This window comes from Girardinichthys multiradiatus, chromosome 13 (genome assembly GCF_021462225.1).
Source record: "Girardinichthys multiradiatus isolate DD_20200921_A chromosome 13, DD_fGirMul_XY1, whole genome shotgun sequence".
In the NCBI taxonomy this organism is placed as follows: Eukaryota; Metazoa; Chordata; class Actinopteri; order Cyprinodontiformes; family Goodeidae; genus Girardinichthys; species Girardinichthys multiradiatus.
The window spans coordinates 43,545,995-43,560,606 of record NC_061806.1 but is presented as its reverse complement, the minus strand read 5'-3'; the positions used below and the strand labels follow the sequence as shown (position 1 = coordinate 43,560,606).

At 44.0% G+C, this 14,612-nt stretch overlaps 1 protein-coding gene across 3 annotated transcripts; it reads left to right on the top strand.

Annotated features, from left to right (window-relative positions):
* Positions 1-1,220: 1,220 nt before the first annotated feature.
* Positions 1,221-14,369, top strand: LOC124879136 (probable C-mannosyltransferase DPY19L4). 3 transcript variants are annotated; one of them, XM_047383481.1, is made up of 19 exons: positions 1,221-1,453; positions 1,525-1,629; positions 2,474-2,598; positions 2,673-2,763; positions 2,859-2,980; positions 5,610-5,755; positions 5,848-5,971; positions 6,188-6,322; positions 6,825-6,956; positions 7,048-7,149; positions 7,222-7,295; positions 7,383-7,541; positions 8,835-8,954; positions 9,049-9,169; positions 10,054-10,110; positions 10,871-10,953; positions 11,030-11,162; positions 12,379-12,537; positions 12,669-14,369. In XM_047383481.1, exons 1-19 carry the CDS (start codon positions 1,390-1,392, stop codon positions 12,831-12,833), a joined length of 2,217 nt encoding a protein of 738 aa, XP_047239437.1. In that variant the 5' UTR covers positions 1,221-1,389; the 3' UTR covers positions 12,834-14,369. The 3 variants fall into 3 exon arrangements, with proteins under 3 accessions (XP_047239437.1, XP_047239438.1, XP_047239439.1); XM_047383482.1 differs by lacking the exon at positions 1,525-1,629 and having other exon boundaries at positions 1,222-1,453; XM_047383483.1 differs by lacking the exons at positions 1,221-1,453; positions 1,525-1,629 and adding an exon at positions 1,644-2,023.
* Positions 14,370-14,612: the final 243 nt, after the last annotated feature.

Here is a 14,612-nt window from a genome sequence, read left to right as displayed (position 1 = left end):
ACTAAAAAGAACATCAAATTAAAGACCAACTACACATTTTATTCCTAAAAATATACAATACAAATAGAGTATAAAACAGAAGCCTGTTCTTATTGTTCCACTATGGATTCTTGGAGAAAGTACAGGAACTAGGATGTAAAGAGGTGGTTAAATTAGTCACAATTTATCAACATCTTTACAGATGCCTCTAAAATGTTAGAAAACTGAGGTAGACAGTTATAACAAACTTCAATAATATGAAAAATAAAAGAAAAAATGGATAATTTGGAAGTCTGTACTGAACTAATGACAATATGAGCCAATTATTATAAACGAGGAAAACTCTCTCGGTTATGTCTTTACACTCAATGCCATATGTCAGCACAAGGTCCAGAGAATGAAGACAAAGGTGGGTAGGTTTGTTAATGTTTTGAGCAAAGCCAATTGAGTCTAAGATAGCATTAAAGGCTATATTTAGGCTATCACTTTCAGCGTCAACATGAATGTTAAAATCCCCCACTATAATAACTTTATCTGTATTTAACACTAAATCAGATAAAAGGTCTGAAAACTGATCTAAAAATTGAGAGTAAAGGCCTGGTGGACGGTACAAAACAACAAACAGAAGTGGTTTTAGTGCTTTACAATTTGGATGAGGAAAACTAAGGATTAAATATTCAAAAGAGTTATAGCTATTGATTGGTCTGGGACAAATCAATAAATTTGACTGAAAGATGGTTGCTACTCTTCCTCCTCGCCCAGTATTTCGAGGAATGTGAAAATTTAAATAATTAGTAGGAGTTGACTCATTTATAGTAACATAATCCTCTTGCTGCAGCCAGGTTTCTGTGAGGCCAAATAAATCAATCTGATTGTCACAAATCATTAACTAGCAAAAACTTTGAAGAGAGAGATCTTATATTCAGTAAGCCACATTTAATTGTTTCATTTTTCTTTTTAGTTTGAGTTATGTTTATTTTGTTCAAGATTTTATCTTGATTTTAAATATTTGTCATTTGTTTTTTAACTGGACATATAGTATTTTGGACAGATATGCAACTTATTTAGGACTAAAACTGGAAAAATGTGCAACTTCAAGAAAAAAATCCGATTATTTGTTTTGGAAACATTTCAGTTTGTGCATATTCTTGATTTGTTAATAAAAAGAAACAGCAGCCCTGCTAGTGTTCCTCCTACCCTGCAGAGGGCGCTAACAGCTCCGTCTCAGCTCTGCGATCTAACGAAAGAAAGACGCAGAGCCGCAGTTAGTTGACGCTCCGGTAGTTTGATACCAGCTTCCTGAGCAGTCTGGAATCCCGCTTTAAGCAGGGATATCCCGGTTCATCCCGGTTTATCTTGCTCCCTGCTGGAATGCTGCCTCGGAACCTCCTGGACTGACTTGATCCCGTTATGACTGAGATCAGATGCAGGAAACCTGAAGTTCTGGAAGGAGAACCAGAAGGAGAGAGCAGATGTAAGTTAGTGAGAGCTGCAGAACATTCAGCGTATTTCCTGTTTTCTGTGCTGACTCTGTCACCTGAGCAGGTGTAGCCTCCGAGGAGGAGGAGGAGATGAGAAGGTCCAGACGTGATGAAGACGATCAGGAAGAGACAAACAGAGTCCAGCCATCCAAGCAGAATTCTGCTGCAGGTGAAGAAACTGATGAAGTGCAGACCTGTCCCAAACTCCTGATCCAGGTTGTCCCGGTTCTCCAGGCTTACTCAAGGTCTTTCAGAGTTTGTCTTTGGACTCTGGCTGCTTTTGACACAGTTTCAGTCCAGAATCTGTTCATTTCCTGCCTCTGAACTCCAACCCGTGAAGCCTTCTCACAGAAAAAGAGCCATAAACTCAAGGGATGAGCCAGTCTTGGGTTTGTTTCCAGCAGTCCAACCAAAGTCCACAGAAGAACGCTGAAAGTCTGAAGAACTGTTGATCAGGACAAGTTCACCAGAGTAAAGGAACATTTGGATCTCAGAAAGAGACGAGGGCTGGACTTGAACATTTCAGGAGCAACAGAAATAAAGAGTGAACAAATATTAACAAAGTTAAGGAAAAAAAATTCACAATTAATTCAAACCTGTGGTTTTCAAAACTTATTCCAGGCTGTGAACGGAACGGTTCATATAAATCATTACAAGACCAAAATAAATGTGATTTAATAGAAACATACATGATAAGGGCTTTATTTCACTGATGTTCGTCATGCTGGAGGTGAAGCTTCAGACATATTTTATACATTAAGTGAAAATAAAAAGCATTTTTAGTAGAGGATTTAATCTGAATCAGACGTTCCTTCTAAACTCTTTTGGTCATTAAATTAAATCCATGTTAGACTGAATGTATGCAGGAATATTGGTCCAGGTTCTGATTTTAGAATTTTTTGTCATAATTGTGAGGCATTTTGTTTTAAACCCTGAGTAAATATCTACTGAATGATGGACCATGCATGGTGTTGTGGTGAAGATGTGTTCACAGCTGTGTCTCTGTTCCTCAGTGAGCTTCCTGCAGTATCTGCTGAGGATGTTCTTCGGTTTTCTGGCAGCTGTCGCCTGTGGGATGCTTTACGCCGGGCATCTGTCAGGGTACCATGACAGGAAGTTCTGGTTTTCAACCAGACAGGTGGGTGACTCCATTTTTCTTTGTTTTCCGTCTAAGGGCATGAGCTGTAAGGGTTCCTGTGGCTTGTGTTCCAGGAGCTTGAGCGGGAAATCTCCTTCCAGGGAGGCAGTGGGCTCTACTATCACTACTACAAGCGGATGCTGGCAGCTCCGTCCTTTGACAGAGGTACCTGTTTGCTCTCTGCTCCGTGTGAAGCTGAGTATCGCACACCTGACTATCTGTTAGGAGGAGCGTTTACCTGGTGTGTTTGGTGTTTTCAGGGTTTTATGAGCTGATGGTGGACAACCGGACCATTTCAGGTCAGACCATCAACGCAGTGGAGCGTTTGTTTCTGTATCCAGAGCTCATCACCAGCTTCGTCTACAGGATCACAAACAGTCAGGTCAGGAGGTCATCTGTATGTCTTTGCTTCACTCTTAGTGAAAACTGCCTTATCATCATCTGCAACTAAAAATGAGCAAACTGAGCAAGAATAAAGCATCACATAAACCCAGTAAAACGCCCTGATTGGCTGTTAGGTATTATTTAATCAACTCAGAGGTAAGGAACGACACAGAGTCAGATGTACTTGGGTAGCTCACACTTTGCAGTGCAAATCTACAAAGCATTAGCACCACTCTTTATTTATAACATGCTGGTTCACACACAGTTCAAACAACATTCAGGGTGTGTGTGTGTGTGTGTGTGAAAGGTTAGGGTTCACGTGTCTTGATTTTAAGCAGAGAGAAAGGAGTGAGGATTGGTGCCAGTCCCTAGATGTTGCTGATAATAGCATAACTCAACCTTCTCTCTTATCTCTTTGTCTATGACATGTGGGGGAAGAAAGCATTTAGAGCAGACATGAGTGATAAACAATATAAAAGTATTAAAAACCCTAACATTGGTTCATTGCTAAATACGTGTGAAAAAAATCTATCTTTTATTCTAGTTGCATAATCTCACTCTCAACAATCTGGAAATATTCCTCCCGTAACCACAAAACATTCAGTCAGGGGGAAGAAATGATGGTTGTTAATAAAATCTCTAAAGGTGCAATTATTGGTACCACTTTAAAATAATATAGCTGATGTTTCTTTCAGTCTTGCAGCTGATCATTATCTTGGAACTTTGAATAAGTGATCCTTGATTTTCTGTGTACTCGTACTCGTCATCTTCTGCTTTATCCGGGACCGGGTCGCGGGGGCAGCAGACTCAGCAGAGACGCCCAGACGTCCCTCTCTCCAGACACCTCCTCCAGTTCCTCCAGGGGGAGCCCAAGGCGTTCCCAGGCCAGCCGAGAGACATAGTCCCTCCAGCGTGTCCTGGGCCGTCCCCTGGACCTCCTCCAGGTGGGACGTGCCTGGAACACCTCCAGAGGAAGGCGTCCAGGAGGCATCCGGTATAGATGCCCGAGCCACCTCAACTGGCTCCTCTCGATGTGGAGGAGCAGCGGCTCTACTCCGAGCTCCTCACCCTATCTCTAAGGGAGAGCCCGGCCACCCTACGGAGGAAGCTCATTTTAGCCGCTTGTATCCAGGATCTCGTTCTTTCGGTCATGACCCAAAGTTCATGTCCATAGGTGAGGGTAGGAACGTAGACCGACCAGTAAATTGAGAGCTTTGCTTTTCGGCTCAGCTCTCTCTTCACCACAACGGACCGGCACGGCGCCCCCATTACTGCGGCAGCCGCACCGATCCGTCTGTCGATCTCCCGCTCCATTCTTCCCTCACTCGTGAACAAGACCCCGAGATACTTAAACTCCTCCACTTGAGGCAGGAACTTCCCTCCAACCTGAAGAGGACAAGCCACCCTTTTCCGGTCGAGAACCATGACCTCGGACTTGGAGGAGCTGATCTTCATCCCAGCCGCTTCACACTCGGCTGCAAACCGCCACAGTGCATGCTGTAGGTCTTGGCTAGAGGGGGCCAGCATGACCACGTCATCTGCAAAAAGAAGAGACGAAATCCTCTGGTCCCCAAACCAGACCCCCTCCGGCCCTTGGCTGCGTCTAGAAATCCTGTCCATAAAAGTTATGAACAGGACCGGTGACAAAGGGCAGCCCTGCCGGAGTCCAACATGCACCGGGAACAGGTCCGACTTAGTGCCGGCAATGTGGACCAAACTCCTGCTCCGCTCATACAGAGACCGGATGGCCCCTAATAAAGGGCCCCCGATTCCATACTCCTGGAGCACCCCCCACAGGGCATCACGAGGGACACAGTCGAATGCCTTCTCCAGGTCCACAAAACACATGTGGACCGGTTGGGCAAACTCCCATGAACCCTCGAGTACCCCGTAGAGGGTATAGAGCTGGTCCAGTGTTCCACGGCCGGGACCAAAACCACACTGCTCCTCCTGAAGCAGAGGTTCGACTATGAAACAATCTGCCTCCTGATTGGACAGTCTTCAAAATGTCAATGTCCAATCAGGTTGAAATATAAGAATGGGGTGGGAAGTCGACCTCTCTGGAGCAACTCTTTTGTTTTAAGCCAAACATTTTCTGAGGAGAACAAAGGTCGATTTACAACAATAAACTCTAGATCCATTTCAGAATATTAATTTGCTGCATGCATCCGAGGACAACGGAGAGGAATGATTTTCCTGCTGCGGTCGGTAGTCTGCATACATGACACTGCAGCTTCCTGTTCCTGGAAGGGCCCACTCCGATCAGATTACTTCCAGCGTTCCTAAAATCTCCATCAAACGGATAAATACGGAATGATGAGGTCACAGCAAAGGAACTAGGATTAAAAACCAGCGAATACTAAACTACATAAATCACATCCTGATTATTACAGTCAGAGTAAATTATTATTGAAATGTAGAACTGAGGAAATGGCATATTACATTTTTTGATGATGAAATCTAAAATAGTAATGAAACTGCACAAATAGAAATCAATGATATTAAAGCAAGGCAATAAATGTGATAAATCAAATAAATGAATAAAATCTGGACCAAATTCAACAGATTTTGTAAAGTTTAAATAGAACAAAGGTTTAAAGAAAAAATTGTTTCTCCTGGAACAACAGGAATCTGTGGAGCCCATCTACTTCTACATCGGGACGGTGTTCGGCCTGCAGGCGGTCTGCGTCACGGCTCTGTTTGTGTGCAGCTGGGTGATGAGTGGCACCTGCGTGGCCGGCATGTTGGCCGTGTCCTGGTTCGTCATTAACAGGTGAGGAGAGCTCGTCACACGGAGTTACTCCCCTCTGGGTCCATCCTGGAAAACCAGGAAAACGTTTAATGTTCTCTGTGCTTCTGCTGCAGACAGGACACATCCAAAGTGGACCAGGGAATTCCTCTGAGGGAAAACTGGGCTTTGCCTTATTTCTCCTGTCAGGTCGCAGCTCTGACCGGGTTCCTGAGCAACAACATCAGCTCTGCCTCTGAGGTGGGTCTGCTCAGCAGCCATGTTTCCTTCAGATTTTATGGAAAACACATTTGAGGTTCTGACCTGGTAGCTGCAGACCAGAACATGCTGGATGCTTCTGTAAATGTTGTCAGGACCCTTTTGGTTCTGAAAGGCAAAAAACCCCAAATCTTTATCCTTAACTCATCCAGCAGCGTGTGCCGTTTTGGATCCATGCTGATCCATATTTGTCTGCAGATGTTCTGCTACCTAACCATGAGCGCCACCACCTTCACCTTCCTGCTGCTCTGGGAACACGGCCACTACGTGCTGTTCGTCCAAGCCCTCTGTTTGTTCCTGCTCGACTCGTTCGACCTGGTGCCACATCGCAAGGTAAACACCGGATCGCATGAAAGGAGTGTCAGGTCCAATCTCCAGCAGATGAACGGTACCTGAGGGTCACATGTTGAAGAAAATCAGCGTTTGAGATCAGTTGTTGTGTCTCATTTAACCTGATGAGCATCAGATGATTCTTGTCACTTTGTTGACAAAATTGTCCCCAGTTGACAATAATGTGACTGTGTTGAATGCAGTGATAAACCCAGTCCTGTTTGGACCTCTATTGCTCAGCCGTCCTTTCCATCAGAACCATCATTTTCAGTGTAAACGTATCTCAAAACGTTGGACTTCTCCTGATCCAGTTATGATTTTTGTCCACAATCAGTTTAAGTTGGATACGTTTTCTGATTTTCCCAAGGATTGTTTAGCTTAGAGTGTGATGATGGTTCTGATCTGGTTTTGAATCCGATTAAATGTTTTTAGCTATAAGGTGTCATAAACAGCAGCTCTGACTGCGTCGGGTCAACCTGACCCGTCTCACCTTTCAACCGAGCAGACGACTGACATCAACAAGGTGTACCTCAGCTCCCTGTTCCTGACCTACCTGTTCCAGTTCCAGAACTCCTCCCTGCTCAGCTCGCCTCTGCTCAGCCTCCTGATTGGCTCGGTGCTCGCGCGGTTCTTCCAGGTAGGGTTAGCCACCCAAGCCCCCCCCCTTCACAGCACACCTCTGTCCAACCTGATTGGTTGTGAAAGTAACATTGGTGTTTCTGCTGCAGAGGAAGATGAAGATGGGTCCTCTTGTAGCCAGAGTGATGAAGCTGCTCCTGCACTTCCACCTGGTTTTCACCTCAGGGATCACCTTCAGTTATCTGATCAAGGTAAACTCAGTAAACAGCAGCTGCTGCTCTGCATCGTCACTGATATATTCTAATAATATTTGTTTTCTTTAGAAACTTTTTCCTGTTAGTAATGGCGACTTCACACTGAAGTTCCTGGAAGTAAAACTCGGGCTGAACATGACGACGTGAGTGAGAAGGTTGCTGTCGGATCTCAGTCTGGATGATAAAAACGCAGCGTCTCATTTAACATCATTTCTGCTATTCTGCCTCAGAGACTTTGTCACCAACTTCCTGCTGTGCCAGGACGGCCTCCGAGCATCCGGTCAGGACTTATTCCTGCGGCTGACGCAGACCTCGGTTCTTCCCTTCTACGTCCTGGTCCTCACCGTCTGCCTGCTGTCCACCGTGCAGACTGTCTTCAGGAGACTCAGGTGAGACGCTTCTAACGAGCCGCAAAGAAAGCTGATTTACAGCAAGTGAAATAGCAGCCAAAGTCCAAACGGAAAGCCTGGAGAACCCTGTACCATTACAGGAAAGTCTGGATCACAGGGAGGAAAGCTAGAAGAAATGAGTGCTGGATCAGAACTTTTAAGCAGTTCTGTTAATGTTTTAATGTTCTTTAACAAAGATAGGCTGAGAGTAAGCGCACAGCTGGGCAACAAAGTGTGGATTTCCTCAGCAGGTTTTCCTTAAAAAGCATCATGTGAGGCCCAGAAACACAGCAGAGCAGCTGGCGTCACGTTGGTACATCAGCAGCTTTTACAGACAAACTCTGAAACATCTGAGTTTCTGGTCCACTTCCACGTGTTTTCCTGTTGCCAGAGTTCCCTGAGATCCTGCAGGTTTCTCACAGACAAAAAGTAAGTACACCTCAATGAAAAGTCAAGTCAAGTTTATTTATGTAGCGCTTTTCAGCAACAAGGCATTAAGGCGCTGTATATGAGGAAAAACATTACGATGCTACAGAAAATCAAACAGAGGTAATGAAATAAAATAAAGAGAATAGAATGATGGACAAGAAAATGAAAGGAAAGTTGGACTGAAAATGTAACTAATAATGTTTAGATGGCCTAGTCAAAGGCCGCTCTAAACAAATAAGTTTTTAATCTTGATTTAAAGCAACTTAGGGTTTCGGCGCTTTTTCAGTTTTCTGGCAGTTTATTCCAGATTAGTGGAGCATAAGAACTAAAAGCTGCTTCTCCATGTTTGGTTCTGGTTCTGCAGAGTAGATTTGAGCCAGAAGACCTGAGAGGTCTGGGTGGTTGATCCACTGACAACAAGTCTGTAATGTATTTTGGTGCTAAGCCATTCAGTGATTTATAGACTAACAGAAGTATTTTAAAGTCTATTCTCTGAGCTACAGGGAGCGAGTGTAAGGACTTTAGAACCGGGCCGATGTGCTCCACTTTCTTAGTTCTAGTGAGGACGCGGGCAACAGAGGGAATTTCATTAAAAACCTGCAATTTAAAAGGACAGAATATAAGAAAAATACAAATATTTTGTATTTAGAGGAAGCTCTGATCCATTGCTGTGTACCTTATGTGATGTCATCAGAGATGTGTGAGGGGAATCTTGTTTTTGGGAGGGTAGATTTAAAATCTGGTTTTACAACAAACTAAAAATACCGACTGCTGTGATGTTCTGTTATGTCTGAAGTGAGTTTGGTTGAGTTTACAGAAACGTTTGGCTAATAGCTTAAAGGTGATGATGTCTGTCCTTCCCAGTGGTCAGCCAATGAACACCAGCGTCAGACTGGAGGGTGGACGAATCGGAGAGCAGCCTGTGGTCATCTATCACGTTTTTCACACCTTATTCTTTGGTTTCCTGACGCTGCTGTTTGATGGGTACGTTTATGGCTGTCCTGTGCGTTTGAAGGTGAAGCCTTCAGATTGGTCGGTGCCTCAGAATGACATCGGCCGTCTGGTTTCTGTCCTGCAGGATGAAGTATTTATGGACGCCATACGTCTGCATGTTCACTGCGTTCGGCGTGTGTTCTCCAGACCTCTGGATGACTGTGTTCAGATGGCTCAAACTGAAGTCGATCCATCCAGTGGTGTTGGTCAGTATTGACTAGAGCTGCAGAATATATAGCAAATTTAGTATTATTGTATTACTGTTCATTTTGCAATGAACTGTCTGAACTACAATAAACATGCATTTAATTAACATGCATTCAGGCTCTCTGTGCTGTTAATATGTTTAGTGAAACCTTTTGATGCAGCATAACACATTTTAGAAAATAAAGGAGGTGGTAAGCTCTTAAAAAACTTTAACCATGTTGTATTAATGCCAATTAGCACCTTTTAATTAGTCATATCATTATGGCAACATTTGCCAATATTGCATTTAACATGTTTTCCTAATATCATTCAGAACCTGGTGTTGACTAGAAAAGGTCCTCCTGGTGAAAGATGCACAGAATCTGTAGCCAGTTTCCATCCAATTTTGTAAAGCTGTTTTTGGCTGATCCCAGATTTCCAATTTCCTTCATCTCATTAGTGGTTAGCCCAATTAGCATGGTTACCGTTACTGACTGGGTTAGCCTCGCCTTTAAGTGGGAGATTTCCAATATTCCCTAATCCAGGGAGACCCATCCCAGACAGAACCGGGCTGTTCTAAGGATTGAAACAGAGTGGCTTTACTTTGAGATGTTCGGCCTTCCTATTATCTGCTGAAGTCCGACTTCCTGTTTTGGTGCCTGAACGAACAGCAGATATTCCTCTCTGGAGGCTTCTGACAACTTCTGTGGTTCTTCTGACATCACCTTTAGTTCCTCTGTCTCCTTCTGTCAGCAACAGGTTCCACAGCCAACAGTGCTGGTGTCATCATGACCCGTTAGAACTCAGTACGGTGTAGTTCCTGACCAGCCAAAGATCGCTCAGGGAATAAAATGGTCCGGTCCAGTTATTGAAGAACCTTTGCTGTTGTTTTTTTTCTCTCCAGTCTCTGATTCTGAGCACAGCTGTCCCGACCATCATTGGCTTCAGTTTGTGGAGAGAGGTGAGAAACGTCATTCACACATGTTAGATGCACATTAATATTTCCTGGTTTTACCCCAATGACATGCAAGTGGGGGGTAATCCAGAACCTGGTTCCAGTTCTTCAAGGTATTGTCCTCAGAGCTTCATGGATTTCACCTCAGCACCAGAAGGTCTTTTCATTAGATGGTTCTGTGATTCTGCTGCAAAAGTGAGGCCCTCAACCATTGGAACTGTCCACATGTGGCAGCTTCCTGGTTATAACGGAGCACTGGTTGAACATCCCCCAAGACCATCTGACTGGTTTCCCTCCAACCCTTGGTTCAGGTTCATGTCACCTCTGGTACTGCTATGTTCATTTAGCAGTTGTCCCAGCATCTACAGTGGGACCCCTTCAGATGGTCCAAAACATTGTAGTCTCTGCTGTTCCTCCTCTGGCTCCGCATTGCTGTCTACAAAGGAACTTCCAGTTCTGCAGAACCATGCCATACATGCTAATAGCTGTTCTGGACCACAGTGCTCCTCTCAGGAACATCTTCTGGTTCTGGCATCCTATAGGAACAGGAGGCTCTGAATCCAGATTGTTCTCCTTTGATGTTCCATAATGGTGGAAAAAGCTACCAGATGCTGTCAGAGCGAGGCTCCAGAGAACATCTCCTGAGATCTCCAGCAGGTCTCTCCTGGACTGTTGGTTCCTGAGTAATCTGATGTTTTTTCTCACCGATGATCAACTCCAGATAAAACCACCTGATAAATGTCTCCCATCTGTCTCCCTGTTGCAGTTTTACCCCCGTGTCTTAGCGGAGCTGACGGATCTGCAGGAGTTCTACGACCCGGACATGGTGGAGCTGATCAGCTGGATCAGGTGGCTCCTCTGGTCTTCTGAATCAGCAGGACTGATTTAGTCTCAGTTCTGGTGTGGTAACATTGTTTCTGCGCAGGTCCCAGGTTCCGATGGCGGCCGTGTTCGCCGGCAGCCCTCTGCTGCTGGGAACAATAAAACTGTGTTCTGGTTCGGTCGTCACCAGTTTACCGATTTACTCCGACGTCACCCTGCTGAAGAGGACCGAAGATGTGAGGTTTTAGATTTATTTAAAGAAATGATTCAGATCCAAAAACTCGGTTTTATGTTGATTAAAAATCTTTATTCTTGATTTAACAAATGAACCTTTCTCACTGGTCTCTCAGATTCCTTCTTGCTTTAATCTGTTTGTATTAACGTTTTACACACCGTGCAAAATCTGTCGTCTTCTGACCCAGTTACCAGTTAGTAGTAAACCGACAGACTTCCTAGAAATAAGGATATTTGTTGTGGACGAAGCAGTCACACAGAAAGGGAATTTACAGCCTCCTCCAAACATAGAGTCCTGCTGGTAAAGAGGCGTAAGAACAATTTAAAATGAAAGAATCAAATGTCACCCTGTAAAATGTAGAAAAATCCAACTTTACCTGGAGAACATTTATTCAGGAGGGAAACGATCCCACTTTAACAAACCATAATTTTTATTTGAGTCACCATGAATATTGAGCCCCTTCTGCCAACAGGACAGCCATGACTACCTTCTAACGAGGTTCCTGGGGCCTTTGGCACAGAAACAGGCCCACAGCATCACAGGTCCTCCACCATACTTAACAGTGGGCATGAGTTGCTCTTGCAAATGTTCACCCTTAGTTTCACAGCAGATCCACCTGGAGTGTTTGTAGCTGAGAAGCTTGATCAGTGTCTGATCCAACCAGTGCTCACAGGTCCAGTTAAAGCCCCAGCAGAGTTGAACAGATTCCAGGTTTGTTTGCAGTGGTAGGACAGAAAAGGCTTTTATTTCTCTGTTGGTCTGTAGATATCATCCTTTGGTAGTCATGGAAACTTGATGATGCCACTCTTTGCTGCCGTTCTCTAACAGAGAGCTTTGGAGATGTTCGCCTTTCTTCCCACCTGCTTCCTGCCTGCAGTAGAGGATAAACTTGGTTCCTTGTCCTGCAAGCGGCTGTTTTGTTGTAGCCATTTTCTGTTTTATGAAGTTCACCACATTTCTGCCTTGTTAGAATGGAATGTTCTCTTGTCTTTCCTATCTTGAAAATGGACCTGCATGTTGGATTGAAAGGTTAGATTTTTCAGCAATAAATGATTTATTTATTTGAAGGCTTTTGAACATTGGGTTTAAAAAAGGAAATTCTAAACCTGCTGCAGCCAATAAAACAGAATAAAAAAGCAACTAACACAAAAATAAATCTTCACTGATCATTTGAAGCTGGAACCACCAGCATCAGCTTTACTCTCCTCTCCTTATAGACCTACCAGGTTTACGCCATGAGGTCTGCGGAGGACGTCTACAAACGTCTGATGGCTCAGAAAACGAACTACGTGATCGTTGAGGAGTCGATCTGCAACGACGTCCAGCTTAAAAAGGGCTGCAGAGTCAAAGATCTGCTGGACATCTCCAACAGACATGTGAGTCCAACCACATTGTCTCCTACTAAACCCAGAGGAACACACTGAGATGTGTTTGCTCCTGTCATGCAAGAGTGCACACAGACACCATCACATTTAAGCTCACAAGCTGCATGTTCTGACCCGTTTAGGTTGTTCACGACAGATCACAGATAGACTCCTTCTCCAAACCCGGGCGCTTCTGTCAGGAGATCAAGATGAACTACTCGCCCTACACAAACTACTTCACCCGGGTGTTCTGGAACCGCTCGTACCACGTCTACAAAGTGAATTCGGTCATCTCGTTCCAGTACTGACAGTAGAACCTCTGCTGAGAGGATGTTTGGACATAGTCCACGGTTCTGGACGCCTGAATCCTTTCTGCTGATGCTGCAGCTGAGTTTGTAGCACTGGTTGCGTTAACGCTGGAGAAGACCCAGTGATGAGGGCTAAGATGGTGTGTTGTAATCCCTGAACTGTAACTTTATAACTCTGTTAGTGTTCGTGAGAAATGGAGGAAGAAGAAAGATGTCACTTTAGTTCAGCTGAGATCACAAACGGTTCTGATTGTTTGAAGCTTTGGGTCTGTCACAGTCAGGACTGTGGTTACTGTGAAGTCAAACACTAACAGAACTCCCTGCACAGATATCACACTGGGCAAAAGTTATAGGTCAGAATTAAGTGGCTTTACAGAAAACCAGACCTGAATATGATTACGAACTGGACTGAATATGTAAGAAAAAGCAGCCAAAGTGCAGAGAAAAGATCTCCAGAAAGCCCGAAGAACTGTTGATCTGGAACACTACAAGAAAGTGTGACAAAGAAATGAAATGCTGCCTCCAGGGTGCTCAAACTGAGCAGTTCATGGAGGGAAAGACGACACCCACAGTGTGGCTCCTGTAAGTGAACAGAGTTAAATATATCAGAATTAGATTTTCAGTTTATGGCCTATTAAAGGAAATGAAATCACATCTTGGCTCAATGTCATCTGCTTCATCAGAACATTATTCTTATGGGACCGTGTGATCCAGATTTTGTTTGGCCCTCTGTGTGATTCAAGGTTTCTTCATAAAACTCGTTTTCTTCCTCTTCTTCGTCTCTCATTCTCCTCCAGATTTAGCAAATTTCTTGAACATTTTGACCACAGTAACCAGGCAACAGTGGCAGGTGATAAACACCAGGAAGCAGTTTTCATAGGATGAATTCTGTGTGGTTCCGTTTCCTGATCCAAACATAGTTTAAGCTATCACCCTGCAGGCCGTCGATGCATATGGTCGGGCTTTTTGATGCAAAGACTCTAAAACATTTATTCTTACTGCTCAGCCAACATGGATTATATTTTTTTCTTTCCAAACTGGACCTGAAGGTTCTGTTTTGGCCTTCAGCTCTCCTACAGACACTGAAACATGTACATGTGTGGACCCAGAAGGTTCTGACTCTCCTGGCTCGTGTACTGTTTCTGATACTACTTATGTGTGATGCTGTGGGCTCCCCCTCACCCCTGGTGCCCAGTAAAGGAGTGAGTCACCATAGCAACCACTGACTCTGCTTTTTCTGGATTTTTGGTTCTTGCATGACTTTCCTCTGGATCTTTCTCTGTCTTGCTTTCGGTTTTCTCTGATGATGAGTGTGATGATCAGATGAATCGATGCTCTTAATGATGCTTGGTAGGAATTTCTTCACTTCATCAGCTTCTGTTGTGCCTTCTGCTGACTCTTGTGGTTCTTCTGCTTCTGGTTTGTTTTGTATACTGAAGATGTGATTTTTAAACCTAACCTGGGGATTTGGTCAAGAATTAATGAGATAATTAATAAACAAAGTAAAAAACAATATTAAAACCCATGTAAAATAGACCTGAAAACTGTATCCTCGTTTTTTATTTTCTGCCTTTATTTCCTCACTGAAGTCATGCATTGTGTCTCTTTAATTAATGTTATGTGGAGGGTTCCTCTGGAAAATCCCTGTTTTTCTGGAGTTTATAGTACAGAATCCATTTTCCAGAGTGCGTTTTGTTGTTTGAGGATTTGTTGCTTCACGTTTACATTTGCAGCGGTCCAGTTCCTGTTACATGTGGACACAGTCGTGCTTTCAGGGAT

Bases quoted from the DNA above. Each gene is read 5' to 3' on its own strand.
- LOC124879136 (XM_047383481.1), top strand. From the start codon at position 1,390: ATGACTGAGATCAGATGCAGGAAACCTGAAGTTCTGGAAGGAGAACCA. The intron at 1,630-2,473 runs GTGAAGAAACTG...TCTGTTCCTCAG, and splicing joins CAAGCAGAATTCTGCTGCAG to TGAGCTTCCTGCAGTATCTG. The intron at 7,542-8,834 runs GTGAGACGCTTC...TGTCCTTCCCAG, and splicing joins ACTGTCTTCAGGAGACTCAG to TGGTCAGCCAATGAACACCA.